This window comes from Jaculus jaculus, chromosome 7 (genome assembly GCF_020740685.1).
Source record: "Jaculus jaculus isolate mJacJac1 chromosome 7, mJacJac1.mat.Y.cur, whole genome shotgun sequence".
NCBI classification, from domain to species: Eukaryota; Metazoa; Chordata; class Mammalia; order Rodentia; family Dipodidae; genus Jaculus; species Jaculus jaculus.
This window is the reverse complement of record NC_059108.1, coordinates 146,890,727-146,917,045: the sequence shown is the minus strand read 5'-3', so window position 1 is coordinate 146,917,045 and position 26,319 is coordinate 146,890,727. Positions and strand designations below refer to the sequence as shown.

The window sequence follows — 26,319 nt, the reverse complement described above, 5'->3', positions numbered from 1 at the left end:
AAAATAAACAAGGGTACACTTGACCCAAATGATTCTTCCCAATTCAAAAAGTCCTCTTACTGGGCTGGAGGGATGCTTAGCCATTAAGGTGTTTGTCTGCAAAGCCAAAGCACCTCTGTTTGATTCCCCGGGACCCACAAAAGCCAGATGCACAAGGGGGCGCATACATTTGGAGTTTGTTAGTAGTGGCTGGAAGCCCTGGTGCACCCATTTTCTCTCTCTGCCTCTTTCATGCTCTCAAATAAACAAATAAAAAATATTTTTTAAATGTTCTCTTCCTGAAGATGGGTGGAGACACTTCTACACGCTCCCCCTACCCCCCGCACACACAGATAGACCCCATGGGAGGACTCTAAAGCTTTCTCAAACTCTCAGTATGACCCACTGTAAAAGTGTGTTTTAGAGCCAGGCATGGTGGCACACGCCTTTAATCCCAGCACTCAGGAGGCAGAGGTAGGAGGATTGCCATCACCATGAGCTCAAGGCCATCCTGAGAGTACATAGTGAATTCCAGGTCAGCCTGGGCTAGAGTGAGACCCTACCTTGAAACCCACACCCCAACACAAAAAAAAAGAAAAGAAAGAAGGGAAGGGAAGGGGGAAGGAGAAAGAGAAGGAGAAGGGAAGGGAAGGGAAGCGAAAGGAGAAGAGAAGAGAAGAGAAAAAAGAAAAGAAAAGAAAAGTAGGGTCCAGGGTCAGCCTCTATGCTTGGACCAGGAAGAAAGAAACACTAGGCCAAATGAACCTCCACTGGAGGATAGTGGCATTGGGTCAAGGGGAGCGCAAAGGGTTGCAGGCAGGGCACAGAGTTGCTCATGGTGGCCAAGTCACCTGTGACACAGGTAACCGCCACAGGAGAAACATTTCCATGCTGCTCTGTGGCCTTTCCCTTAGTGATGTAAGGCTCTATCATCTAAGAAAGCCAACAGGGATGCTGAAGAAAGCAGAATCCAGGTGTCATGTGGTGGCCCACACCCGCAATCCCAGGACTTAGGAGGTAGAAGCAGGACAATCAAGAGCTCAAGGCCAGCCTGGGCTACACATAAGACAGAAAACCAGAAGCAGAGCTGTTCAGTGCTAGAGTTTGCCTAACACGCTCAAGGTCCTGAGTACTACCCCCAGCACCAAGGTATTTTTAAACACACTAAATGCTATCAACGGCCTGAGAGATGGCTCAGCCATTAAGGCACTTGCCTGCCAAGCCTGAGAACCCAGGTTCAACTCCCTAATACTCATGTAAAGCCAGATGCACTAGGTGATGCATGTGTCTGGAGTTTGTTTGCAGTAACCAGAGGCCCTGGCACACCCATTCTCTTGCTATCTAGCTGCCTCTCTCTCTCTAATAAATAAGTAAAATAAGTATTTCCAACTATTATTAGAAATAAAAAATGCCGGGTGTGGTGGCGCATGCCTTAGGTCCCAGCACTCGAGAAGCAGAGGTAGGAGAGTTGCTGTTAGTTCGAGGCCACCCCAAGACTACATAGTGAATTCCAGGTCAGCCTGGGCTAGAGCAAAAACCAAAAAAGCAAGGGCTGGAGAAGTGACTTAGTACTTAAGGCACTTGCCTGCAAAGTCTAAGAACCAGGTTCTATTCTCCAGGTCCCACGTAAGCCAGATGTATACACATGGTGGCCCATGCATCTGGAGTTTGCAGTGGCCAGAGGCCCTGGCATACCCATTCTCTCTCTGTCATAAATAAATAAATAAACAAATAAACATTAAAACAAAAGAAAAAAGCACAAGCTCATGGCCAAATCCCTCCCTGTGCCCATCCAAGCCACCACCCCCGGAAGTTACTGCTGCCAGGTCTATGAGCTTCACCCAGCAGATAGCATGCTTATAAACAGTTGACCCAGATTCCCAACCTGAACGAGGACATCTCCCAGGCAGTGAAGGAAGCACCAGGGTGAATTTAAATGTTGCTCAAAAGCAGAAAAACTGGATGGCAAGGTTGGGCAGTTCTTAAATGGGATAGTAGAGGAGGGGAACGTTGGGGGGGAGGCGGGTAGGAGGCGGTGGTACCAGACTTCTCCACAGGCCACAACCCCAGGCAGTCAGGACACGGGCAGGACAGCTAAGAGCCTCTCTCCCTCAAGCTTCAGGCCCTCTCACAGGACCTCTGCAGAAGGCTGTGTGCTTTTAAACTTTAATCATCTTGCATTTTTGTCCTGCCCTCATGACCTGATTTTCCATCATCCTTCCTCGGAGACCCATATGGTAGCAATAGAATCATTTTCTGTCTTAATATCAACACTCATCAAACGAGGGGTTGCCCCTCAAAGCAACAGACAAGAGCATCAGAAAGCAGAGAGGAGGTTCTGACAGGCAAAGCCAGGGTCATTGTTCTCCTTGACCCTTCATCTGTCACCATGGAGGTGATAGGGGACAGGCCTGGGCCAGTCATGCTTAGCAGTGAGCAAGAGATTGTAGTCCCCCTCCCCCAAGCTCCAGGGAACATAATTGGCCCAGGATCCCAGCAACTGGGCTCTGAAATTCCAGTTTCCCAGAGCTGCTCCCAGCCTAATGAGACAAAGGTATTAAGGCAGACCTATCTGAGGAGAAAAAGGGCTCCTGGCCAATCCTCCCTCCAGGATTGGCTAATGGCCTTCCTTGGAGCCTGACCTAGTCACCCTAGGAAAAACTGGCCCTGACCCTCAGAGTTGATCCAGCTGGGGCTCACCCACCCCACCACAAACTCCGCACCACACAGCCTGACTTTGTAGCTGGCACCACAGACAGCAAACATAAAGGAGACAACCTGTGTGACAGATCCTGCTGCCAACAGAAATATAAGGACCAGCAGCCAGTGGTTGGAAAGTATACTGCTAGGGCTGGAGAGATGGCTTAGCGGTTAAGTGCTTGCCTGTGAAGCCTAAGGACCCCGGTTCGAGGCTCGGTTCCCCAGGTCCCACATTAGCCAGATGCACAAGGGGGCGCACGCATCTGGTGTTCGTTTGCAGTGGCTGGAAGCCCTGGCATGCCCATTCTCTCTCTCTCCCTCTATCTGTCTTTCTCTCTGTGTCTGTCGCTCTCAAATAAATAAATTTAAAAAAATTTTTTAAAAAAAAGCACTTGCTTACAAAGCTTGATGGCCCAGGTTTGATTCCCCAGGGCACATAGAAAACCAGAAAAAAACATAGAAAAAATGCTGGAGACATTGCTCAGCAGTTAAGACACTTGCCTAGAAAGCCTAAGAACCCTGGATAAATTCTCCAATACCTACATAAATCCAGAAGCACAAAATAGCACATGAGCCTGGAGTTCATTTGCAGTGGCTAGAGGCCCTGACATGCCCATTCTCTCTCTCTCTTTCTAATAAATAAAATTAAATTAAAAATTAAAATTAAAGCTGGGCATGGTGGTGCACACCTTTAATCCCAGCACTTGGGAGGCAGAGGTAGGAGGATCACCGTAACTTTGACGCCACCCTGAGACTACGTAGTGAATTCCAGGTCAGTCTGAACTAAAGCAAGACCTTACCTCAATAATAATAATATTAATAATAACAACAGACTGGAGAGATAGCTTAGTGGTTAAGGTGCTTGCCTGCAAAACCAAAAGACCCAGGTTGAAGTCCCCAGGACCTACGTAACCATGGTTCGAGGCTTGATTCCCCAGGACCCACGTAAGCCAGATGCACAAGGGGGCGCATGCGACTAGAGTTCATTTGCAGTGGCTGGAGGCCCTGGCACACCCATTCTCTCTCTTTCTTTCCTCCTCTTTCTCTGTCAAATAAATAAAAAAAAATAAAAAGTTAAATTATAACTTAATGGTCAATAGTCAGATACCACCCAACATATTTTGTTTGTTCTCCACAGATTTTTTTTTTTTTTTTTTTTTGATGTAGGATTTCACTGTAACCTAGGCTGTCTGAAATTCACTACCTAGTCTCAGGCGATCTTGAACTCATGGCAATCCTACCTCTGCCTCCTGAGTGCTGGGATTAAAGGCATGCACCACCACGCCCAACTAGAATTTTTGTTTGTTTATTTATTTATTTAAGAGAGAGGTAAGAAGAGGAGGGGGAGAGAATGGGCACACCAGGGCCTCTAGCCACTGCAAACAAACTCCAGATGCATGCGCCCCCTTGTGCATCTGGTTTATGCAGGTAATGGAGAATCAAACCTGGGTCCTCAGGCTTCCCAGGTCAGCACCTGTTTAACTGCTAAACCATCACTGCAGCCCATTTTTGTTTTTTGAGGTACTTTCATTGTAGCCCACGCTGACCTGGAATTCCCTATGTAGTCTCAGGGCGGCCTCAAACTCATGACGATCCCCCTACCTCTGCCTCCCAAGTGCTGGGATTAAAAATGTGTGCCACCATGCCTGGCTGTTTTTTTTTTTTTTTTTTTTTTTTTTCTGGTTTTTCGAGGTAGGGTCTCACTCTGGCTCAGGCTGACCTGGAATTCACTATGTAGTCTCAGGGTGGCCTCAAACTCTCGGCGATCCTCCTACCTCTGCCTCCCGAGTGCTGGGATTAAAGGCATGCACCACCACACCCGGCCTGTTTTGTTTTTTGAGGTAGAGTCTCACTCTAGCCCAGGCTGATCTGGAATTCACTATGTAGTCTCAGGGTGGCCTTGAACTCATGGCGATCCTCCTCCTTCTGCCTTCCAAGTGCTGGGATTAAAGGTGTGCGCCACCACACTCAGCTCCACAGAATTTTTATTGGGGTTTTCTATTTTATTTTTTTGAGAGAGAGAGAGAGAGAGAGAGAGAGAGAGAGAAAATTTGCACGCCAGGGCCTCTAGCCACTGCAATCAAACTCCATCCATGTCCTTGTACACATGAGTCACCTTGTATGTCTGGCTTATGGGGAATTCTGGGAGAGTCAAACCTGGGTCCTTAGGCTTCACAAGCAAGCGTCTTAACCTCTAAGGCATCTCTCCAGCTCTATTGTTTTTAATTGAATGTGACACCTGTATTTTATCTGTATACCTATCTATATCTATTTTTTATATTTTTATTTATTTGAGAGAAAGATAGGCAGGCACAATATGGGCATGCCCAGGCCTCCTGCTGCTGCAAACAAACTCCAGATGCTTGTGCCACCTTGTGCTTCTGGTTGTACATGGGTACTGGGAATGGAACCAGGGCCACTAGGCTTTGCAAGAAAGCACCTTTATGGGGCTGGGGAGATGGCTTAGTGGTTAAAGTGCTTGCCTGTGAAGCCTAAGGACCCATGTTCGACTAGCCAGATCCCATGTAAGCCAGACACACAAAGGAGAGGCAAACACAAACCTGACCAGTAAGTGGCACAAGTGTCTGGAGTTCAGTTGCAGTGGGTGAGGCCCTGGCATTCCAATTCTCTCTCTCTCCCCCTCAGTCTCTCTCGCTTGCTCACTCTAAAATTTAAAATGTTTTAATTAAAAATAAAAATAAACACCTTTAGCCACTGAGCCATCTTTCCAGTCTCCAATGTATTGACTTTTACGACAGAGTCACGTATCTGCAGCTGGCCTTGGATGTCTTGCTTCCGCCTCCTGAGTGCTGAGACTATAGGATCAGCCACTATGCCCTGGCAGGTGAGATACCTTTAAATCAGCTCTCCAGTTTGCCACCATGCCTGCCAGTCCTGTGGCTTTGCCTCAGCCAGCTATTACTTGCCAGACCCTTAAAGGACTGGAGTTTTTAGCACCTGCCTCAATGGGGCTGTTGCCACACGAAAGATCTGCTTGCTTGCCAGCCACGTGAAGGGAGCCAGCCAGCGGCAGCGGCAGGGTGATGGTAGAGAAAGACCTTCATAGTATGGGAAAGTATCTAGTTGGGGCAGGATTCTCGCTCCTCAAGAGGCATCTTGCCAGGAAGCAGATTTAGGGGCAGCTTTGATGAGTGAGGACAGACTGGTGGGCGCCTCTTCACAGGTGGGCTTGTGGCCAGTGACACGCATCAGATCCTGATTACCTAGTTGCAAAATGTTTCTCAGTTCTGCAAATCTCAAGAATCAAGATGATTTCCTCAGGCTATTCTTGTTACCCATTATTTGCCCACATGCAGTTCCTGACAGATTACGCAACAGCCAGGCTGGAGGGGCCCTGCCTAAGGCCCTCTTGATGGCCTCAGAGCCGGCTTCAGCTCTGAGGGTCAGCCACACTGAACTTGATAAATGGGTCCACTGACCTCAGTTCACTTTGGTTTTCACTTATGCTGCTGAATAACTCTAATGGGTTTAAAAACAACTTTTAAGCTGGGTGTGGTGGTGCATGCCTTTAATCCCAGCACTCAAGAGGCAGACGTAGGAGGGATTCCAGGCTAAGCAGCCTCTTGCTCTAGCCCAGGCTGACCTGGAACTTGCACTGTCATCCCAGGCTGGCCTCGAACTCACAGCGATCTTCCGACCTCAGCCACCCTAGTGCTGGGATTAAAGGCGTGCGCAACCACCTTGGCTTAGAAAAAAAAAAAAAAAACTTTTTTAGTAATACTAGAGTATCACACCATCCTTCTTGCATAGGATAACAATAGCTCAAAGTGCTGAAATGACTTGTTTATAATCACAGAGTAAAATGTACTGCTGTTTGCCAAGAATTTTTAATCTGAAAAATATAGAAAAACACAAAACAGCCAGACAAGATATTGCACATCTTTAATCCCAGCACTCAGAAGGCAGAGGTCGGAGGATTGCTATGAGTATGATGCCAGCCTGAGACTACACAGTGACTTCCAGGTCAGCCTGGGCTAGAGTGAGACCCTATCTCAAAAAACCAAAACAAACAAAAAGCTATAGACTCTTGCCACTGCACAGGAACTCCAGACTCACTCTCCACTTAATGCATCTGGCTCTGTGTGGGTCCTGAAGAATCAAACTCAGGTCAGCAGGGTTTTCAAGCAATCTTTCTTTTTGAGGTAGGATCTAATTCTAGCTCAGGCTGACCTGGCATTCACTATGTATTCTCAGCTTGTGGGAAAGATGGGTTTATTTTGGCTTACAGACTTGAGGGGAAGCTCTGTGGCTACAGGGGAAAACGATGGCATGAGCATCACCCCCAGCCCAGCCACCATAAGGTGGACAATAGCAACAGGAGAGTGTGCCAAACCCTGGCAAGGGGACACTGGCTAGAACACCCATAAGTTTGTTCCCAACAAAACACTCCTTCCAGGAGGTGTTAATTCCCAAATCTCCATCAGCTGGGAACCTAGCATTCAGAACACCTGAGTTTATGGGGGACACCTGACTCAAACCACCACAGCATCCTCTTAAGGAAGCCATGAACTCTGTAAACCATCTAACAAGAATATGGGATGCAGGGACCCAGCCTGAGAGGCTCCCTTATGCATGGAATAGCCAAACATACAGGCAGTATTTATGAACTAACCTAAAAAAGGGAACTCTGAGCAGAGGTTTCTGCCACACAAAGCTGAGAGCAGCTGGGCTTCACTCACCAAGCTTAACAGCGCAGAATGTCACATTGGGAGGGTTGAATGTGGGAGCTCGTAGCCCAGGGAGGGGTGGGGGAGAAATCTGCTCACCTAATTTAAGAAAACTCAAATGAATCCATTCTTTCCCATCTGGTACTAGCTATATTTATTCAGATCAGCACTGCAAAATGAAGATTATTTAGAGAATGTTGTTCTGGTTTCTGGAGAGTTCTTCATCTAGTAGAGTACATGGCAAGTAGAGAAAATGACTATGTGTGACATGCTCTTGTATGAATGAACGTTTATTTATTTATTTATTCATTCTATTTGAGAGAGAGAGGCAGACAGAAAGAATGGGCCCACCAGAGTCTCTAGCCATTGCAAACAAACTCCAGACATATGCACTACCTTGTGCATCTGGCTTATGTGGATACTGGGGAACTTGAACCTGGGTCCTCAGGCTTTGCAGGCAAGTGCCTTAACCACTGAGTCATCTCTCTAGCCCTGAATGAAAGTTTAGAACTAAGCCTTTAATCCCAGCACTCAGGAGGCAGAGGTAGGAGGATTACATGAGTTCAAATCCACCCTGAGACTACATAGTGAATTCCAGGTCAGCCTGGGGTAGAGTGAGTCTATACCTTGGAAAACAACAAACAAACAAAAAGTTTAGAACTAGTACCTTCAGGTCAAGAAGATAATCAGCCAGAAGTGGTGGCACACTTTGATGCCAGCACCTGGGAGGCAAAGGTAGGAAGATTGCTGTGAGTTCCACTCTGAGATTACATAGTGAATTCCAGCTCAGACTGGACTAGAGCAAAACCAAAAAAGCCAGGCGTGGTGGCGCACGCCTTTAATCCCAGCACTCAGGCGGCAGAGGTAGGAGGATCGCCGGGAGTTCGAGGCCACCCTGAGACTACATACTGAATTCCAGCCTGAGCTCTTGAGCAGAGTGAGACACTACCTCAAAAACCAAAACAGGGCTGGAGAGATGGCTAGGCGGTTAAGCGCTTGCCTGTGAAGCCTAAGGACCCCGGTTCGAGGCTCGGTTCCCCAGGTCCCATGTTAGCCAGATGCGCAAGGGGGCGCACGCGTCTGGAGTTCATCTGCAGTGACTGGAGGCCCTGGCGTGCCCATTCTCTCTCTCTCTATCTGCCTCTTTCTCTGTCTGTTGTTCTCAAATAAATAAATAAAAATGAAAGTCTTTAAAAAAAAAAAAACCAAAACAAACAAACCAACCTGAGGAGATGAGGAGGTTCACTGGGAGATCTATACCACGGAACAGAAGACACACATGAGGCATGTAAGCCTGGGACAACAGAGGCAGAGGTTAGAGCTGTTTTCAAATGATTTAATTTTTTTGAGGTAGGGTCTCACTCTAGCCTAAGCTGTCCTGAAACTCTCTCTATAATCACAAACTGACCTCTAACTCACAGCAATTCTCCTATCTCTGCTTCCCCATGTCCCAGTCCTGGAATTAAAGGCATGTGCCACCACGCCAAGCCACTTTCTTTCTTTGTTGTCCCCAATGCCATCTTTCGCAGTGTGAATGTTTATTCTGTACCATTACAGTTTGTTTGTTTTTGGTATTACGGCTCACTTAAAAGACCTTGGACTATGAGGACTTTTGTTTGTTTGTTTGTTTGTTTTTAATTTTTTATTTATTTATTTGAGAGCGACAGACACAGAGAGAAAGACAGATAGAGGGAGAGAGAGAGAATGGGCGCGCCAGGGCTTCCAGCCTCTGCAAACGAACTCCAGACGCAAGCGCCCCCTTGTGCATCTTGCTAACGTGGGACCTGGGGAACTGAGCCTCGAACCGGGGTCTTTAGCCTTCACAGGCAAGCGCTTAACCACTAAGCCATCTCTCCAGCCCTGTTTGTTTTTGTTGGTTGGTTGGTTTTCTGAGATAGAGAGGCAGAGGTAGGAGGATTGCCATGAGTTTAAGACTACCCTGAGACTATATAGTTAATTTCCAGACAGCCTGGACTAGAGTGGCTCAGGCTAACCTGGAATTCATTATATAGTCTTATGTGGCCTGGAACTCATGGCAATCCTATCTCTGCCTCCCAAGTGCTGGGATTAAAGGCGTATGCCACCATGCCCAGCTATGAGGATGTTTGAACAGCACTGGGATTGATAAAAACTGTAGGGACTTAAAAAAAATTATTTATTAGCAAGGAGAGAGAGAGAGTAAATGGACCCACCAGAGCCTCTTGGCCTCTGCAAATGAACTCCAGATGCATGTGCCACTCTGTGCATCTGGCTTTACCTGGGAACTGAGAAATCAAATCTAGGACATTAGACTTTGGAAGCAAGTAGCTTTAACTGCTGAGCCACCTTTCCAGCCTTATAGGGACTTGCTTTATATACACAAAGGTGTGGACCATCATGCCTAGCCCCCATAGGAACTTTTAAAGTTGGGCTAAATACATTGCATTTTACATCATGAATGGTTATCAGTTGATGGGAGCCAGGGGTGGAACGTGGTGGTTTGATTTTAGTGTCCCCCATAAACTTATGTGTTCTGAACGCTAGGCCCCCACCCGATGGCAATGTGGACCGTGTGTTACGTACTTACCATATTTTCCTTGATATCTGTGAACGTTACTCAATGAATGAGGGGCACATATGTGATTTTCTAATGCTTAGCCTTCTGGTCCTTCATTCCACCTGCATCCACTGTTAGGTCACGATGGTTCTCAAGAGCCTGTGAATGGGTACACAAACCCCTCAAGATACACGTTTGGACCCCGACACTCCTAATTCTTTCTGGCCCGGCTTCAGCACTTTTGCCCTCGGCCCATAAGGCAAAAAGAATGTCGATACTTGCATATGGGATTTACGTTACTCATATTTTCTTTCCCCTTTAGAACTTGGGAGGCTCCTGTGTGTCTACTTCCTCAAACACATGTCGGTTCTCCTGCTAGAAAGAGCCTCAGAACTCATTGGTAGTGTCTCACTTCACCTGTAAGCTCTGCATGTCCCATGCGGATGTGACCACTTAAGTCACATGTGTGTCAGGGGCCTCCTTTCCCTAGCACAGAGATTCCCTGCATCATCATGGCATTCTCTTTGACCTAAAAGCTGTCGATTCTCTAAGCTAGGGTGATAGCTTTGCTCTCTTCAGAAAAGCAGTCAGATTTATCCAAACAACAAAGATGGCTGATGTGTGGCCATGTGCCAGCTCGAGTTGTTCTTGTTCAAATTGAGCAATTTTTTTGGGTTCACCCCCTTATGTACATGTCGTGAGCCTACTGTATTGGGGACGTCTGAAACTGAGGGAGCAGGGCCTGGAGGGTGTGTTTCTCTGGGAATAAGAGAGCTCCAGAAAGTATCCTTTAATTGGCTGAAGGAGGAGGGCCTCCACGAGTGCCAAGCCAGCTGATAGACCAGGAGAGTGTGCCGCAAATATCAAATATTCAGAGATTTGAACATCATCGAGAACGTCTGAGTCCACTTCCGTGGACTGCTCACTTACCCTTGTCACTGGTGGCGATTAGGTGTCACCTTTTCTGAAACGTGCAGGGATGCTGGTCCTTTTGCAGGCAAGCTCCTTAACTGCTAAACCATCTCTCCAGCCCCTCCACTTAATTTTGTATCAGATAGTTTTGCTTATGTTATTTGTTTTAGTGTATGTAATGGATACAGAATCAAAATCATAAAGTTTTGGTGTAGTTTATTGAACTCTTTCTCTGATATCATCAGCTTTTTCTAATGGTGTTGCTCTAAGTAACTGTGCACTGAACATCTTTGTACAGGACCTTTGTCAGCAAGTCACTAGCACTTCCTGCTTCTTTGCCAGCATGTGGTCCCGCTTCCCCTTTCCCCTGCTCTCTGTCCAGGGAGGTCGTGTGGCGCCCACTGCTGACTGCAGGAGGATGTTCTGTTTCACCCAAGCTTAGTGATTGCCACCCAGGCCTGTCCTGTGAGAGTGTGGGACCCTCCCTGGTTACAGAGCTCAGATCAGGAACAGAAGGATCTGTAGACTCTTGTCTCTGACTCCTTCAGCACTGGAGTGTATCAGTTTCTCATGGTTGAGACAAAATACCTGACCAGAAGCTAAGGAAGGGAGGAAGGAAAGAAGGAAGGGATGGAGGGAGGAAGGAGTTATTTCGGCTTACAGTGTCAGGTTTCAGTCCACCGTGGAGGGGAAGGCGTGGCGGCAGAAGCTTGAGGCAGCTGCTCACATTCAGCATGGTGGGGAAGCGGTGATGAGTGCTGCTGCTCAGCCGGCTCTCTCCTTGATACGGGCCAAGACCCCAGCCCATGGAATGGTGCTGCCCACAGTTAAGGTGGGTCTTTCCACTTCAGTTAACTTAATCTAGATAATCCCTCACAGGCATGCTCAGACACTAGTTCCTTAAGTAACGTCATGCTTTTACATTTGAAGCTAGAATTTGGGCCAGAGAGATAGCTCAGCAGTTAAGGCACTTGCCTGTAAAGCCTAATGAACCAAGTTTGATTCCCCATTACCCATGTAAAGCCAGGTACACAAAGTGGGGCACGCATCTGGAGTTTGTTTGCAGCAGCTAGAGACCCTGGTGTGCCCATGCTCTCTCCCTCTTTCTTTTACCTCCCACCCCGGGCATGGTGGCACATACATTTGATCCCTGTACCAGGAGGCCGAAGTAGGAAAATCACTGTGAGTTCAAGGCCAGCCTGAGACTACCTAGTGAATTCCAAGTAAGCTTGGGCAAGACCCTACCTCAAGACACCCCTCCCCTGCAAAAAATTTAAAGCTATAATTCATAGGCAGGTCATGAGCTCCTTCTGAGAAATTGTTCAAGCTTGGAGCATTGCTTTTTTAAAAAAGAAAGATTTATTTTATTTATTTAAGAGCAATAGACAGAGAAAGAGGCAGAGTGAGAGAGAGAGAGTGTGTGTGTGGGTTCACCAGGGCCTCCAGCCACTGCAAATGAACTCCAGATGCATGTGCCACCTTGTGCATCTGGCTTACGTGAGTACTGGGGAATCGAGCCTCAAACTGGGGTCCTTAGGCTTCATAGGCAAGCACTTAACTGTGAAGCCATCTCTCCAGTTCCCCCCCCCCCACATTTTTTGTTGTTGTTGTTTTAAGGTAGGGTTTCACTGTAGTCTGACCTGGAATTCACTATGTAGTCTCAGGGTGGCCTTGAACTCATGGTGATCCTCCTACCTCTGCCTCCTGAGTGCTGGGATTAAAGCTGTGCGCCACTATGCCCGGCTCTGGAGCATAGTTTTCTGGAGTCCCAAGACCTAGCTGGGGAGTCAGGTGAGGTGACATTTCCCTCGAAACGCACTCCAGGGCTCCTGTGGAGCCACAGCAGAGCCCAAGAGGAAGGGGCCTTAGGCTGCCATCTTGGGCTGCTGGTGACGTGCTGTGAGGGATGCTTGCAGAACACATATGGGACAGAGGAAGAGATTTACGCCGCCTCCTGTCTCCTGGCTGGCCTTGTTCCGTGTCAGCAGCAGCTAGGATGGCAGCAGTAGGCACAGTGCCCATGTATCATGGTCATGGCCTGGACCCAGGAGAAGTGAGGTACCCCTAAAAGAACCTGACACCAGGTGGGAAACCGGATGGTTAGCCGCTCACTGTGACACAGGATCTGTTCTGTCATCCCCCAGGAGTGTGACAGACATCCGAGGCAGGGCTGCATAACAAGGGCACAGCCAGCAGAGGGCAGGGAATGGAAGGCCGTCCAGCTCTCCGTAGAGCTCTGGCAGGCACAGCTCATGGAGCCAGGGTCTCACCCAGGTTCAGTCCAGCAGCTCCCGGGAGATCAGACGGGATGGGCCCATTGTGCCCGAGGGAAACTGCTTGCGGTGCAAGGTGGAGCAGGCCCTGGCTTCTAGGCATGTCCGTTGCTCTGAATTCTAAAGCAGCTGTTGGCAAGGTGTAGGCAGGGACTTGTCAGACAAGCACAGTGTGGGACAGATCTGTGTAAAGACCAGGCCTCCTGACACATGTCCATGACCGAGGACCCAGCCAGACTCCACACACTACGGAGGCCCAAATGGGCCACAATTCTCAGATCTCGTTGGGAAAGAAAGGGACTGAGAGATCCTGCCCTGTGTGATGTTCCAGCTTAGTTGTGTGGATTTAAGAGTCACACCTCCAGGTGTGTCTGGGATGGCGTTTCCCCAGGAGGTTTCACTGAGGAGGGAAGAGCCCTTCAAACAGTTGGTGGCACCACTTGATGGGCTGGAGTCCTGAACTGTATCAAAAGAGGAAAGTGAACTGACTCCGCTTCCTCGCTGGGGACTGCATGCAACCGGCTGCTTCCTGCCATCAAGCCTCCTCTACCATGGTGGACTCCATCCCCATCCTGAGCTAGAAACTGGAATAACTCTTTCCTTAAGTTGTTTCTTGTCAGGTGTTTTGTCACAGAAACAAGAAAGCTAAGACACTTCGTGTGACCCCTGAGTCCAAGTCTAAACCTTGAACATAGCCTGGGCTTTGGAGCCTTCGATGGCCACCATCCCTCTTTTCAGGCTGCCTGTGGAGACATTGACCCAGTCCCCTTAAAGTCCTTGCCATGGTCTTCTGGTCACTTTTTTCTTTTCTTTTCTTTCTTTCTTTTTTTTAAAGACAATGTTGTTTCTTTAGATTTTTTTTCTTTTTAATTTAATTAATTAATTTATTTGAGAGTGATAGAGAGAAAGAGGCAGATAGAGGGAGAGAGAGAGAGAGAATGGGTGCGCCAGGGCCTCCAGCCACTGCTAATGAACTCCAGACGTGTGTGCCCTCTTGTGCATCTGGCTAATGTGGGTCCTGGGGAAGCGAGCCTTGAACTGGGGTCCTTAGGCTTCACAGGCAAGCATTTTACTGCTAAGCCATATCTCCAGCCCTATTTTATTTTTGAGAAGAGAGAAAGAAGGAGGGAGAAAGAGAGAATGGGCGAGCCGTGCCAGGGCCTTCAGCCACTGCAAATAAACTCCAGACACGCGCGCCCCCTTGTGTGCATGTGTGGCATTGCATGTTTGTGTCACTGTGCATCTGGCTCACATGGGACCTGGAGATTGGAATAGGAGTTCTTAAGGCTTGACAAGCATGTGCATTAACTGCTAATCCATCTCTCCAGCTCATGGTCACTTTTTTTTTTAAAAAAAGAACAGTTTTATTTATTTGTATGTTTGTATATGCAAAGGTATGTGAGTATATGTGTATATGTTTATGTATTTGCATATATATGTGTGTATATATGTACGCATATGCATGTGTATGTGTATATGTATATCTATGGACACATGTGCTCCACCTTCTTTCAAACAGTCTCTGACCACTGCAAATGAGCCTGGCCCGTGAGTGGCTTTACGTGGTTGTTAGGGAATTGAACCTCGTTCTATCAGGCTTTGCAAGCAAGTGCCTTTAGCCGCTGAACCATCTCCCAGCCCTTTTGTTTTCTTCAGGGGTCCCCCCGCCCCCCCATCCCTTCCTTCCGAAAGCTGCCCCAGGTACTCCAGTAGAGACTCAGGAAGTGGCTTCCTCCTTCCTTCCGCTCTCAGCCTCACCCTTCCCCTCCCCTCGGCCCTGCCCTCCAGGCAGCCGGGTAGCAGGGACCCCATTCCCACCTCTTGTGGCCTGTGATCTCTCTGGGCTGTCTCTAGGTTTGGGGTGTCTTATTCACAGAACAGAGGAAGTGCATAGAGACACCAAAGCCGCAGGAAGCCGGATAAGACAGCGGGACAGCTGCGAGGGGGTGGGCTCCTTGAGCCAGTCCTGCCCAGGGCTTCCTTTTATGACGTCCTGGAGGAGGAGGAGGAGGTTGCTAGGGTGGGGGTAGGTGGGCTTCCTGGTTTTTTTTTTGTTTGTTTGTTTTTCGAGGTAGGGTCTCACTCTGGTCCAGGCTGACCTTGAATTCACTATGTAGTCCAGGGTGGCCTCGAACTCATAGCGATCCTCCTACCTCTGCCTCCCAAGTGCCATCACGCCTGGCCGGGCTTCCTGTTTTGATGTGACAGGCTTGAGTCCTGCAAGTCTTTTGCTGACTACATCTGTTCTTTCCCATCATGCATCTAATTATAATCATATGCATGCCCTCTCATGCATAGACATAAGATGGTAAATAGGGATTCCCCCGCCCCCCCACCGCAAGTTCATTCAGAGGACACAGGTTGCCTTTACTGCACAAACCAAAGACAGTACAGGCTGCACGAGCCCCCTGGCTGCAGTTCTGGGATGTCCGAATGGAATTAACCACAAAGGGGGTAATACTGAGGGCTGCGAGGGAGCTAGAGGTCGGTGGGAGTGACCAGTTGCTTTGTTTGGAGGCGTAGGTATATGCAGCCCTGCTGGAGGAGGCGTGTCATGGGGTATGGGCCTTGGGGTTTTATAATCCAGCCCCTCTCTCACTCTTGCTCCTTCCTCCCTCCTGATGTGACAAGATGAGGTGCCCAGCTGCCTGTCATGGTCTCCCCACCATGACAAAGTGTCCCCTGGAAACAGGAAGCTGGTCGTTAATCCTTTCCTTCCAGCAGCTGCACTTTATCCGAGCAATGAGCAGGTCAGTGCGACACCACGTGGTCCGTAGGTCACCAGCCTCCTCCTCCCCTCGCGGGTGTCAGCGGGCACAGGAGCGAACCCCCTCACCTCCCGTGCTGCTCATGTTGGCCCAACAAAGTCAAGCCCGTTCCTGCCTGCAGACCACACTTCTTGCCTTGACCCAGGAATTCCAGCTCTGCGGACAAGTGTGAGATCCCTCACACGTCTGTGCGCGCAGCTGGACAGGTAGCAAAATCAGCTCAGAGAGGGGTCTTGCCCTGCCAGGTCTGCCCAAGGGTACAGTGCATTCCAAACGGTGTGGAGACAGGGCAGCTTCTGGGGACCCATGAAGAGAGGATCCCACGGCCCCCCTCCCCCAGCTAGCTCTCCTGGCTGCTGTGGGCCAGGCATGCTTCCACACATCCTACAGATCTCCCGATATTCCCAACAGCCACCATCCGTAGGGTGTGCCAGCTCCTGGTGCCAACGGAGGAGATCCTGTCTGGCCGCTGCCACCAATTACCACCAACTGAGCCCTGACAATTCCTAAGTGTGGGCAACGGCACCTTCCCTCCCAGTTGGCCCCAGTGAGTCCAGAACCCTGCCTGCCCTTCTCATTCCCCCCAGATGTCACCTGCCTGGGGACAGCAGCAGGAAAAAAAAAAAAAAAAAAAAAGCCGCACGCTGGAAGGAGATTGTCAAAATGTGGAGTGGCTCTGATTGTGGGCTGGAAGGACGCTGCTGAGGCTGGCTTTCATTGCGGCCTAGAAGATGTCCAGCGGCCATGAAGCCTGGCCTTCACTGTGGGCTGGAGCACTCTGAGGTCTCCGCACTGGGAAATGGGGTTCTGGGGGTTACGTCGAGGCGCTCTGTATATTTCTTGAAGTGTCTGGTGTGCCGTCTGCGTTCCTTGGCCTTGGGACTGTCCGCTGTCCAGCACATTCTGGGCTCCGGAGGCAGCGAGAGAAATCTCATAGTCTCCATTTTGTCCACCATAAATTCCTGGGAGGGAAAGAAAGTCTCTTAGGGGCCAGCACTTTGTGTCCAGGCATCCGTTCCTGGGGGCCTAAGCAGTAGCCAAGTAGTGCCAATGCCACTGGGCACGTGATAAACAGAGGCTCTCGAGTGCTGGGATTAAAGACATGCACCACCATGCCCAGCCTATATACTTCTTATAAGAAAACAGGCATTAGTCTTCATGACCTAGGATCAGACAATGATTTCTTAGATATAATCCCTAAAACACCAGTAGGCATAAATCACTGAGGTAAAAAAAGAGTAGATTTCATCAAAAGTTACAACTTTTGGGTTTCAGAGGACACTGTTAAGAAGGTTAAAAGAAGCCCAGCATGGTGACACATGTCTGTAATCCCGGCACTTAAGAGGCTGAGGTAAGAGGATCGGAAGTTCAAGGACATCCTTAACTACATAGTTCAAAGCCAGCCTGGACTGCATGAGATCTTACCCAGACATGGTGGTGCACACCTTTAATCCTAGCACTGAGGAGGCAGAGGTAGGAGGATCACTGAGTTTGAGGCCACCCTGAGACTACATAGTGAATTCCAGGTCAGCCTGGACCAGAGTGAGACCCTACCTTGAAAAACAGCAACAACAAAAAGTGAAAATCTATACAATGGACTATTATTCAGCCGTAACAAGAATGCTACTATACCCATTCATGCTACAATGTGGATGGGCTAGAAAATATTACACTAAGTACAAGAAGCCTGAGACAAAGTGTGTCTGCTGGAGGCAGTGAAAATGTCACAGGAACGTTTGTTCTGGGATGCTGTGTGATTTTGACCGTACAGCAACACAGAAGCCTGTACTGTAGAGGAGTGATTTTACGGTATGTGAATATTTATTGATCTATTTAGTTATTTACTTATTAGAGGGAGAGAGAGAATATGGGTGCACCAGAGCCTCTAGCCCCTGCAAACAAACTCCAGACACATGTGCCACCTTGAACATCTGGCTCATGTGGATACTGGTGAACTGAACCTGGATCCTTAGACTTCACAGGCAAGTGCCTTAGCTAAGCCATCTCTCCAGCCTGGCATGTGAATTATAGCTCAACAAAGACAAAGCCCATTGTCAGCTGAAGCCAACCTGGTAACATTTTCCATTGCCACTGTGGCAGTATCTGTGGGTTCGGAGAGAAGAGGCAGCGGAGGGGACTTGGCCACACCCTTGAGGTGGATGTGGAGTGTGCTTGCGTGTGCACACATGTGACCCTATCTGCATGCCTCCTCTTCTGCGTGGATGAGGTCATGTGTGTGTGCCTATCTGCAGGTGGGTCTGAGTAGGTTTCAGAGGCAAGCAGAGCGACGTCCATGTCTCCGTTCGAGTGCACACCTTGTGTGGTGATTTGCCAGGGTGGGCTACGCACAAAGACCACAGCCCGGCCCTTTCAAGCTCACACCCTTAACCACTGAGCCATGGCTCCAGCCACTAACACCAGCCCCTGCACTTACTGGGTGCTCAAGTTTGTTGAGACACTAAAAGCAGTCCCAGACCCACGGACCCACACCTATGTGGTCCCAGAGGGAGGGCAGAGAGAGCTGAGCCTGCAGCAGGTGACTGGCGGTCCTCACCTTAATCACGTCTAGCTTGGAAAAGAGGTCCATGCTGCCCAGCACGCTGTTGGCCGCGGAGCTACACTGCTGAACCATCTTGTCAATGGCCAGTTGCACGCAGCCGAGCAGTTGGCTCTGTGGGAGGACAAAGGTCATTCCCTCTCCCAGCAGCTGCCTCCCCCCCCCCCGCCAGCCCCCCCCCCCCCCCCCCCCCGCCAGCTCTTTCAGGCCAGAGGAGCAATTCAAGGCCAGGAGCCTCTCCAAGTCTGTCTTCTACTCCTGGGTTCTCGGAAGGGATCCTCTCTTCTTCTGCATAAACCAAGCAACCTCATGCATAGAGGGGTCTGGGTGAACCCCTTTTGGCTGGAAACACTGGGGCTCCCTCTGGGTGGGACAGTAGGCTAGATGTAGCTAAGGGATTCGAAACCGGCCAAGCCAGCTTCCCTCTCCACACCTTGTTTGGAGATCATAGCCTCTCTGCTCTTCCACTCCCAAGAGGCTCAGGGCCAGATCAGCCCTGGCCCAGGAAGGGCCTGACCTCCCTCACTCAGGAAGTGCATCTTGCACAGCCTGGGACTCAAGGGCCCTGTGCTGGAGGCTGAAGGTACAGACTGTGAGCTCTGTGGATTGTGGCAAGAGCCTCAGCTTCCCGGGGCAGGAGGCAGCCAGAGCACGCTCAAGCCAGGAGGGCCTGTGCAAATCTGAAGGCCCCAAATCCTTGCTCCTGGACTTCAGCTCTGTGTTAAGCACAGCCTGGTCATAACCAGAGGGACCCAGGGATGGTCAGAGACACATTGCCCACTCAGACTCCATGCTTCCAGGATCCACCCTGGACACTGTGTAAGGCTAGACTCAGTGCCCAGTGTGATGCCAGGCCTTGGGATGGGACTGACGGGTCCCAGCTTTGGAAGATGTCTGTTCAGAGCTTGATCTGTGGACTCAGTTCTATAGAGTAACATTGGCTCATTCCAGAGACTTCCCGCGAGGGCAAGTGGCCACCAGGGTGAGAGTGGATGTGTGTTCACGGTGGGTTATGACTGACTGTACGTCTGTGTGTAGCATATATCTGTGTGGATAGGTCTGTCTACGTGTGCGTCTGTCCGATTGTATGTCGTGGGGTGACTGCCAACTGGACTCACATTGGAGCTGTCTGGCTCTGGCTGAGTGTCAAGACTGGAGTCTTTCTGGCAGGCGTCACTGAATTCCAGTTGCCTCCACTGCCACTGCTTGCGGTGACACTTATTCTGAAGCTGGGACAACCGAATCTTGAGGCTCTGGGATAAGAGAGACAGAGGTGTCTGGGTGCAGAAGACTCTCCAGGGCGTCAGCGCCGTCCGGCCTGACAGGGCCAAGAGCAGTCTCTTGCCACCATACCTCTACCTCCCCAGTGCTGGCGCTGAAGGTGTGCGCCACCACACCCAGAAAGATTGTATAATGAATCTATATTAGTAATGCTAAATCCAGAGTCCAGGAACTAAAATCCAAAAAATCCCTGACGCACCAAGATGTCAGCTGACCACCAACCTCTGTTCATCCTTTAGTTCGTTTGTTTGACTTCCTGGTTCTTCCTCCTTGGAACTTTTGGCAGAAGCCCCCGCTCCTTTGCTTAACTCATCAGCTGACCAAGGGCCACTGTGCACATTCAAAGTAACCAGTCCAATGCACCCTGACCTGATTCACATCCTGGCTCACATCCTGCCTCACATCCTAAGGACGTAAGGAGCTGTGATCCAAGTCACCAAGCAGGTGAGGTTCAGGACCCCTCGGCTTTACTTTCTAACAATAACATCTTGCGCTGGAGAGATGGCTTAGTGGTTAAGGCAGTTGCCTGTAAAGCGAAAGGACCGAGGTTCTATTCCCCAGGACCCACCTAAGCCAGAGGCACAAGATGACGCATGCGTCTGGAGTTTGTTTGCAGTGCAGTGGCTGTAGGCCCTGGCACATGCTCTCTCTCTCTCTGCCTATCTGTCTCTCAAATAAATAAATAAATAAATAAAAACATTAAAAAAAAAATAACATCTTGCTTAATTTGCCTTTCTGCCATGTCTGCACCTGTTATCTTTTGAGGGCGGCAAGACAAGAACTGAAGAAAACAGTGGCAATGCCACTCTGTCAGGCCCCGGGGCTGTAGCTGGGCTCCACTTTCCTGGCGCTTCCTTTCCTGACCTCAGGAATGGGGAGAATAGCATGCTGAGATGCCTACGTAATGTTGAAAGGAACTCTCCAAATCTTGTTAACTAAGATAGGTACTACAACACCCATAAGTAATCAGTAAATAGGGACAAAAAAGTCACAGAGAACCAAACACTGAAACTTTGAGTAAGGACCGGATATAACCGTGAGTGCTGCTCCAAGTGCCCAGCACTGACCTACTGACCTGGATTTCACTTTCCAATGGAGAGATACCAGGTGGTGCAGTTCTGCAGAGCTGCCACTAGGGGGCAGAGGCTCCGCAATCAACCCGCCACCCTCCTGCTTCCGTCCCCAGGTCTTTCCTGCAAGGTTCCTCCACGTGCAACGTCCCTAGCAAGAAGTCTACTTAAAGATAACCACAAGGATTGAGCGAGGAATGATATTTCAGAGCACTTCCTTTGAGGCAACTGGTCTCCCAAGACCCTGAGTTCCTCGGGCAAGTTGCTGCCATTTGAGGAAACTGAGGCTCACAGAGGATACCAAGGAGACACACAGCTAGACCGCGGCTGAATTGAGACTGGAACCCGTGTCCTTTTGCAATATAGCCTGACTTTTGCATCATAGGAAGTGTTTCAAGGTAGAGCAGGGAAAGAAGAAATCCCCTGGCCAGCTGGGGGGTGGGGTGGGGAGGAAAGAAGAGACTGCAGAGCAGGGATCTAGGAACACAGCCGCACCCAGACTCGTCCTTGCCCCTGGCCCTCCTCTGGTGTAGAGGGAAGGGGGTCCCTAGTTTTCTCTGGGTCAAGGGGAGCGGTCCAGGCTTCACGTAGCACTTACGGGCACAAGAGCCCTGTGGTTCTCCACCAGGGACTCCAGGCTCTGGCGGATGGTCTCCTTCATCCGGGTAACGACCTCCAGGTGCCGCAGGGCGTCCTCGCTGGCTGCGAAGAGCTTGCTGTAGTGCTCCACCATTGAGTCCACCATCGCCTCCTCGGGCTCCTCCACATCTCCGCAGCCTGGGGAGACAGGCGGCCAGGGTGGACAAGGCGGGAATTCCGCCTGGAGCTCTGAGGCTGAGCAGAGCCGCAGGGATGGCAGGATGGGGTCAGCTCTCTGCGCTCCCCACCCACTTCCTGCATCCCAAGGGAAGCCTGGGCACAGGAGAGGACACCTAGTGGCCGAGAACACACTAGGCGCCTGGCTCACAGGAGACAGGGATGGTCAAAAAGAGGTCCATGGGGCTGGAGAGATGGCTTAAAGGTTAAGCGCTTGCCTGTCAAGCCTAAGGACCCGGGTTTAAGGCTCAATTCCCCAGGACCCGCGTTAGCCAGGTGCACAAGGGGGCACACATGTCTGGAGGCCCTCTCTCTCTCCCCTTAGGCTCTGGTGCCCAAGAGCCCATAGGAATGTCCTGTGACTCATTCTCAGTGAACTGCATGAGATGAGACACACTTTCCATCCACCTCTCACAGCAAACCTTGCTGTTAAAGTGCATGAACTACCCTTTCTTTCTTTTTTTAATCGTTTTATTTGATACAGAGGGTCAGAGGGAGAGAGAATGGGCATGCCAGGGCCTCTAGCCACTGTAAATGAACTCCAGATGCATGCGCCAGGATGTGCATCTGGCTAATGTGAGACCTGGAGAATTGAACCTGGGTCCTTAGGCTTCACAGGCATGTGCCTTAACCGCTAAGCCATCTCTCCAGCCCCATTCATTCATTCATTCATTCTTTTTTTTTTTCTTTCTTTCTTTTTTTTTCGAGGTAGGGTCTCACTCTAGCCCAGGCTGACCTGGAATTCACTATGGAGTTTCAGGGTGGCCTCGAACTCACGGTGATCCTCCTATCTCTGCCTCCCGAGTGCTGGGATTAAAAGTGTGCGCCACCACGCCCGACCTACCCAGGCCATTCTTAAACATGGTAGCATCCGTCTTTGTGTGCCCCACTCCAAGACAGCAGCTGAGGGCTCAGCGAGGTCACAGGCTGTGTCCCAGCCACAGAGGGAGCAGGCTCTTGAGGGACACCACATACCTTTGGGGATCTTCTCAGAGACCTTCAGCAGATACTCTTCAAAAGGCTTGTGTTTCTCCACCTGTTTCCTCAGTTTCCTCTGCCTGCGGAGCCCGATGTGAGAAGAGTGGGAAGCCCAGGTCCTGTCTGCCTCTCCCCACCTCCTATCTATCTGGGCCACCTCTGTGGGTCTCCCGCTAGGACCCCTGCTGGGATGGGCCACCTGCTAACACCTGACTCAGCGTCTCCCAGGCCCATCGTCCCGCCGAGCATGGGTTGAATGCAGGCAGTGGGCAGACAGCCCAGCAGGGTGCATCTTCTAGAACAGAGGTCTGTAGTGTGCCTCCTGGTGGTGGTGCAGGGGTCTGCAAGCACCCAGGGGACAGGCCTGTTCCTTCTTGCTGGTGACCGTGCCAGGAGCTTTACCACTCTCTGCCTGGTGCATGAGGGGTCCTCTCTTCAAGGGGCCACGGTGCCTGGCAAGTCACAGGGCCTGGTCTGAGGTCAGGAGTCCCACTCTTGACTCTCAGGGGGAGTGTCCAAGCCAAACATGGATCAATGCTGAGAGCCGAGGGCTCAGCAGGGCCTGGTCTATGCCCAAAGGGGCTGGGGTGGGATCTCTAGGGAATCACTGAACACCAAGGGGTGAGCCATTCTGTCACTGTGGTCCCTGCTTTCTTATAAGGAGTCAGGGAGACAATTCCACAGGGGAGTCTGTGACCCGCCGTGACGCTGGCTCCTGTGAGTATCACAAGTCCTCCCAGGCTCCAGTGACCCAGTGACCCAGTTAGATGTTGGCCTCAGGAAGCTGCCCGTGGCTGGGTGTGGCGGCCCATGTTCTGTCCTAAGGCTTGGGAGACTGAGGCAGGAGAAGTGTGGTGAGTTTAAGGGCGGTCTGTACTACTACACTGTGGGTTTGGACCAGTTTGGGCTACAGTGTGAAACTGTCTGAAAGAGTGAAAAGGGGGAGATGGCTCAGTGGGTGAGAGAGCTTGCTGTGTAAGCACAAGGACCCCCGGGCAGAGCTAAGTCCCCAGAGCTGCTGACAACACCTTTCATTGTACCCTGACCTGAGCACAATGGCTGCCAAGTCAGACCAGCGTTGGAGCCCCTGCCCACCACCACCTGCCTGGCTGAGTGACCTTGGGCAAGTTTGGTCCCAGTAGCCATGTAAAGAGCTGGCCATCAGGCCGGAGAGATGGCTTAGTGGTTAAGGCACTTGCCTGTGAAGCCTAAGGACTCATGTTTGAATCTCCAGGTCCCAGGCACACAGTGACACAAGTGCGCAATGTTGCACATGCACACAAGGGGGCGCACATCTGGAGTTCGCTTGCAGCAGGTGAAGGCCCTGGTATGCCCATTCTCTCTCTCAAGTTAAAAAAAGAAGCTTGGGCTGGAGAGACGGCTTAGTGAGTACAGTGCTTGCTGGCAAAGCCAAAGGACCCGGGTTCGATTCCCTAGTATCCATATAAGCCAGATGCACATAGTGGTACATGAGTCTGGAGTTCGTTTGCAGTGGTTAGAGGCCCTGGTGTGCCCATTCTCTCTCTCTCCTGTCTCCTTCTCTAATAAATAATAAAAAATAAATAAAAGCTGGTCATGGCCACCTGTGTCTGTAACCTTCATGCTGAGGGAGGCAGAGACAGGAGGATTGCTGGAGCTCACAGCCCAGCCAGTCTAGTGGAAAAATGGTTCACCCCAGGGTCAATGATAAACTCCATTTCAAGGAAATAGGGTGAAGGAGGACTCCTGACACCCTCCACCCTCCTCTGGTCATTGCACGTGTGGTGTGTGCATCTGTATACAACATGTGCACGCCACACACACGCACACACACACAGAAGAAGGAAGAGAGGAAGGAAGGAAGGGAAGAGAGGTGGTGAAGCAAGGAAAGGGAAAAGGGAGGGGGAAGGGAAAGGAAGGAGGAAAGAAGAAAAGAAAAGGAAGAAAAGCAGGCTGCTCACAGCCTCACCCTCCAGCATCTGCTGTGAGGGCGACAACAGAGCCGATGACTCCGGGAGGCCGAGCTTCAGGTACCCAGGGCCCCTGTCCTGCCATGGAGACACTCGGCCCCCAGGGCCTGTGGCTGGACCAAGATCTGAGGTCTAAGGGGAGCCGAGGGCAAGTGGCGATGGTTACTACCCCGCAGCTGCCTCCATCCCAGTGCATCCCAGGTCCCACGCGCCTCTGTGTCCTCTCTGGGACCCCTGTGGAGGCAGTGGGTCAGGGCCAGGGTGGGAGGGAGGGGGAACACAGGAGGAAACCAGGACAGCTCATACTTGGCCTGGAGCTGGCTGAGTTCTTGCCACAGAACCTGCAGGTCCCTGTCTTCATTGTCAGGAGGGCTCGGGCCAGCTCCCTGGGCTGCGTCTGTGGCCATCAGCAGTGTCCCTCAGCACCCCAACCCATGCAGGAGCCAAGCAGAAGGCAGACAGATTGCAGTCTGGACAATGACAGCAGCTTCCTCTTTGGGACAGACCCCAGCAGTCCCTGAAAGCCAGAGTGACCATGGTCACCTCACTGAAAAGGACATAAGAGACTCAGGGAGGGCCAGTGGTCAGCCCAAGGTCACACAGAGAGACTGAGTCTGGATTCCAGGATCATTGACTCGAAATCCAAGACCCTTTGTGTGCACTCCCACAGGAGAGGGGCTGACAGCGTCATTCTTGCGTGGCATTACCGTTCTCACTTGCCTCGTAACTGGTATGGCCCGCTCACCCCTAAGTGGAAGGACTATGATGCCAGAGAGACTTGCAATAGGGTCTCACTGGCCCGGGCTGACCTGGAATTCAACTGCGTAGTCTCAGGGCGGCCTGAGCTCATGGCATCCTCCTGCCTCTGCCTCCCTCCCCGGTGCTGGGATTAACGGCGAGCGCCACCACGCCCCGCTAGGTGTCGCCTTTCAGCAACATTCAGGATTCCCTTAGCGAGAGCAAGGCTGGTTCAGAGAGCGCCAGCAGGGGGAGCAGTGACAGCGCCCTGCTCATCCACGGGAGCCACCGAGGCCGACAGGGGCCTCCAGCAAACCCACGGCCAGCTGGAAAACAAGCCCATCACAGCAAGTGCCGACTGTTCCTTGCACACAGTTCTCCAGAACTGCCTCCTGGTTATACAGCATGCCCTGTCTTGGCCACCCTCTGTACATGGGGCGGGATAGCTTTTCCAGTTCTGAGCATCTGACCAGGGTTCAGGAGCGCTGGGAGCGGGGTGGAGAGAGGGATCTAGCTGACTCACCCACGGCTCCAGGTGCGCAGTCGGGCTGTGACGTCACAATGCTTTGGATGTGTACGTCACCAAGGACGTCCTGGGGTGGAGACCAGATTCACTGCGGTCGATTGGCCCTCCTCACCTGCGCCTGGCTCAGCTCCCGGAAGAGGACAAGGAGACATGGCTGCGTGTTCTTTAAGGCTGGTCATGAACTCAAGGTGAGGACAGTTCTGACGCCCACCTTGTGGGTCTCCCAGCCCTTTGGTCACTGAGTGCTCTCCCTCTCATCCCTATAAGGTGGGGTTCGGGTGACTGAAGCTTGGGTGCTTCCTGGCATCCCCTGGAGGCGCAGCTCCACCCAGAACACAGCTTAGCTCACGGCTGGCAGGGAGCAATGGAAGGACCCAAGTGTGGGACCTGCCTGGCTGTAAATCGGCCTCAGGCCTGTGCCCACGGATGGATCTGGTGGCACCCCCCCACCATGCTCCACTGGGAAAGCCCCCATCTTGTCAGCATCAGAACCTGGGCCACCTCTGCAGGAAGCTCAGGGAGGGAGGGAGGAGAGCAGGGAGGCAGCG

At 50.9% G+C, this 26,319-nt stretch overlaps 1 protein-coding gene across 1 annotated transcript in view; it reads right to left on the bottom strand.

The window, feature by feature from the left end:
* Window positions 1-24,914, bottom strand: part of LOC101600088 (uncharacterized protein CCDC197-like) — a 32,952-nt gene extending 8,038 nt beyond the window's left edge. Inside the window, exons 1-5 of the mRNA XM_045155596.1 lie at window positions 24,814-24,914; window positions 22,556-22,638; window positions 21,363-21,541; window positions 19,532-19,666; window positions 18,411-18,527 (exon numbers count right to left, since the gene is read on the bottom strand). Coding sequence (XP_045011531.1) covers window positions 18,411-18,527; window positions 19,532-19,666; window positions 21,363-21,541; window positions 22,556-22,638; window positions 24,814-24,914 — 615 coding nt within the window. The remainder of the gene's footprint in view (window positions 1-18,410; window positions 18,528-19,531; window positions 19,667-21,362; window positions 21,542-22,555; window positions 22,639-24,813) is intronic.
* Window positions 24,915-26,319: the final 1,405 nt, after the last annotated feature.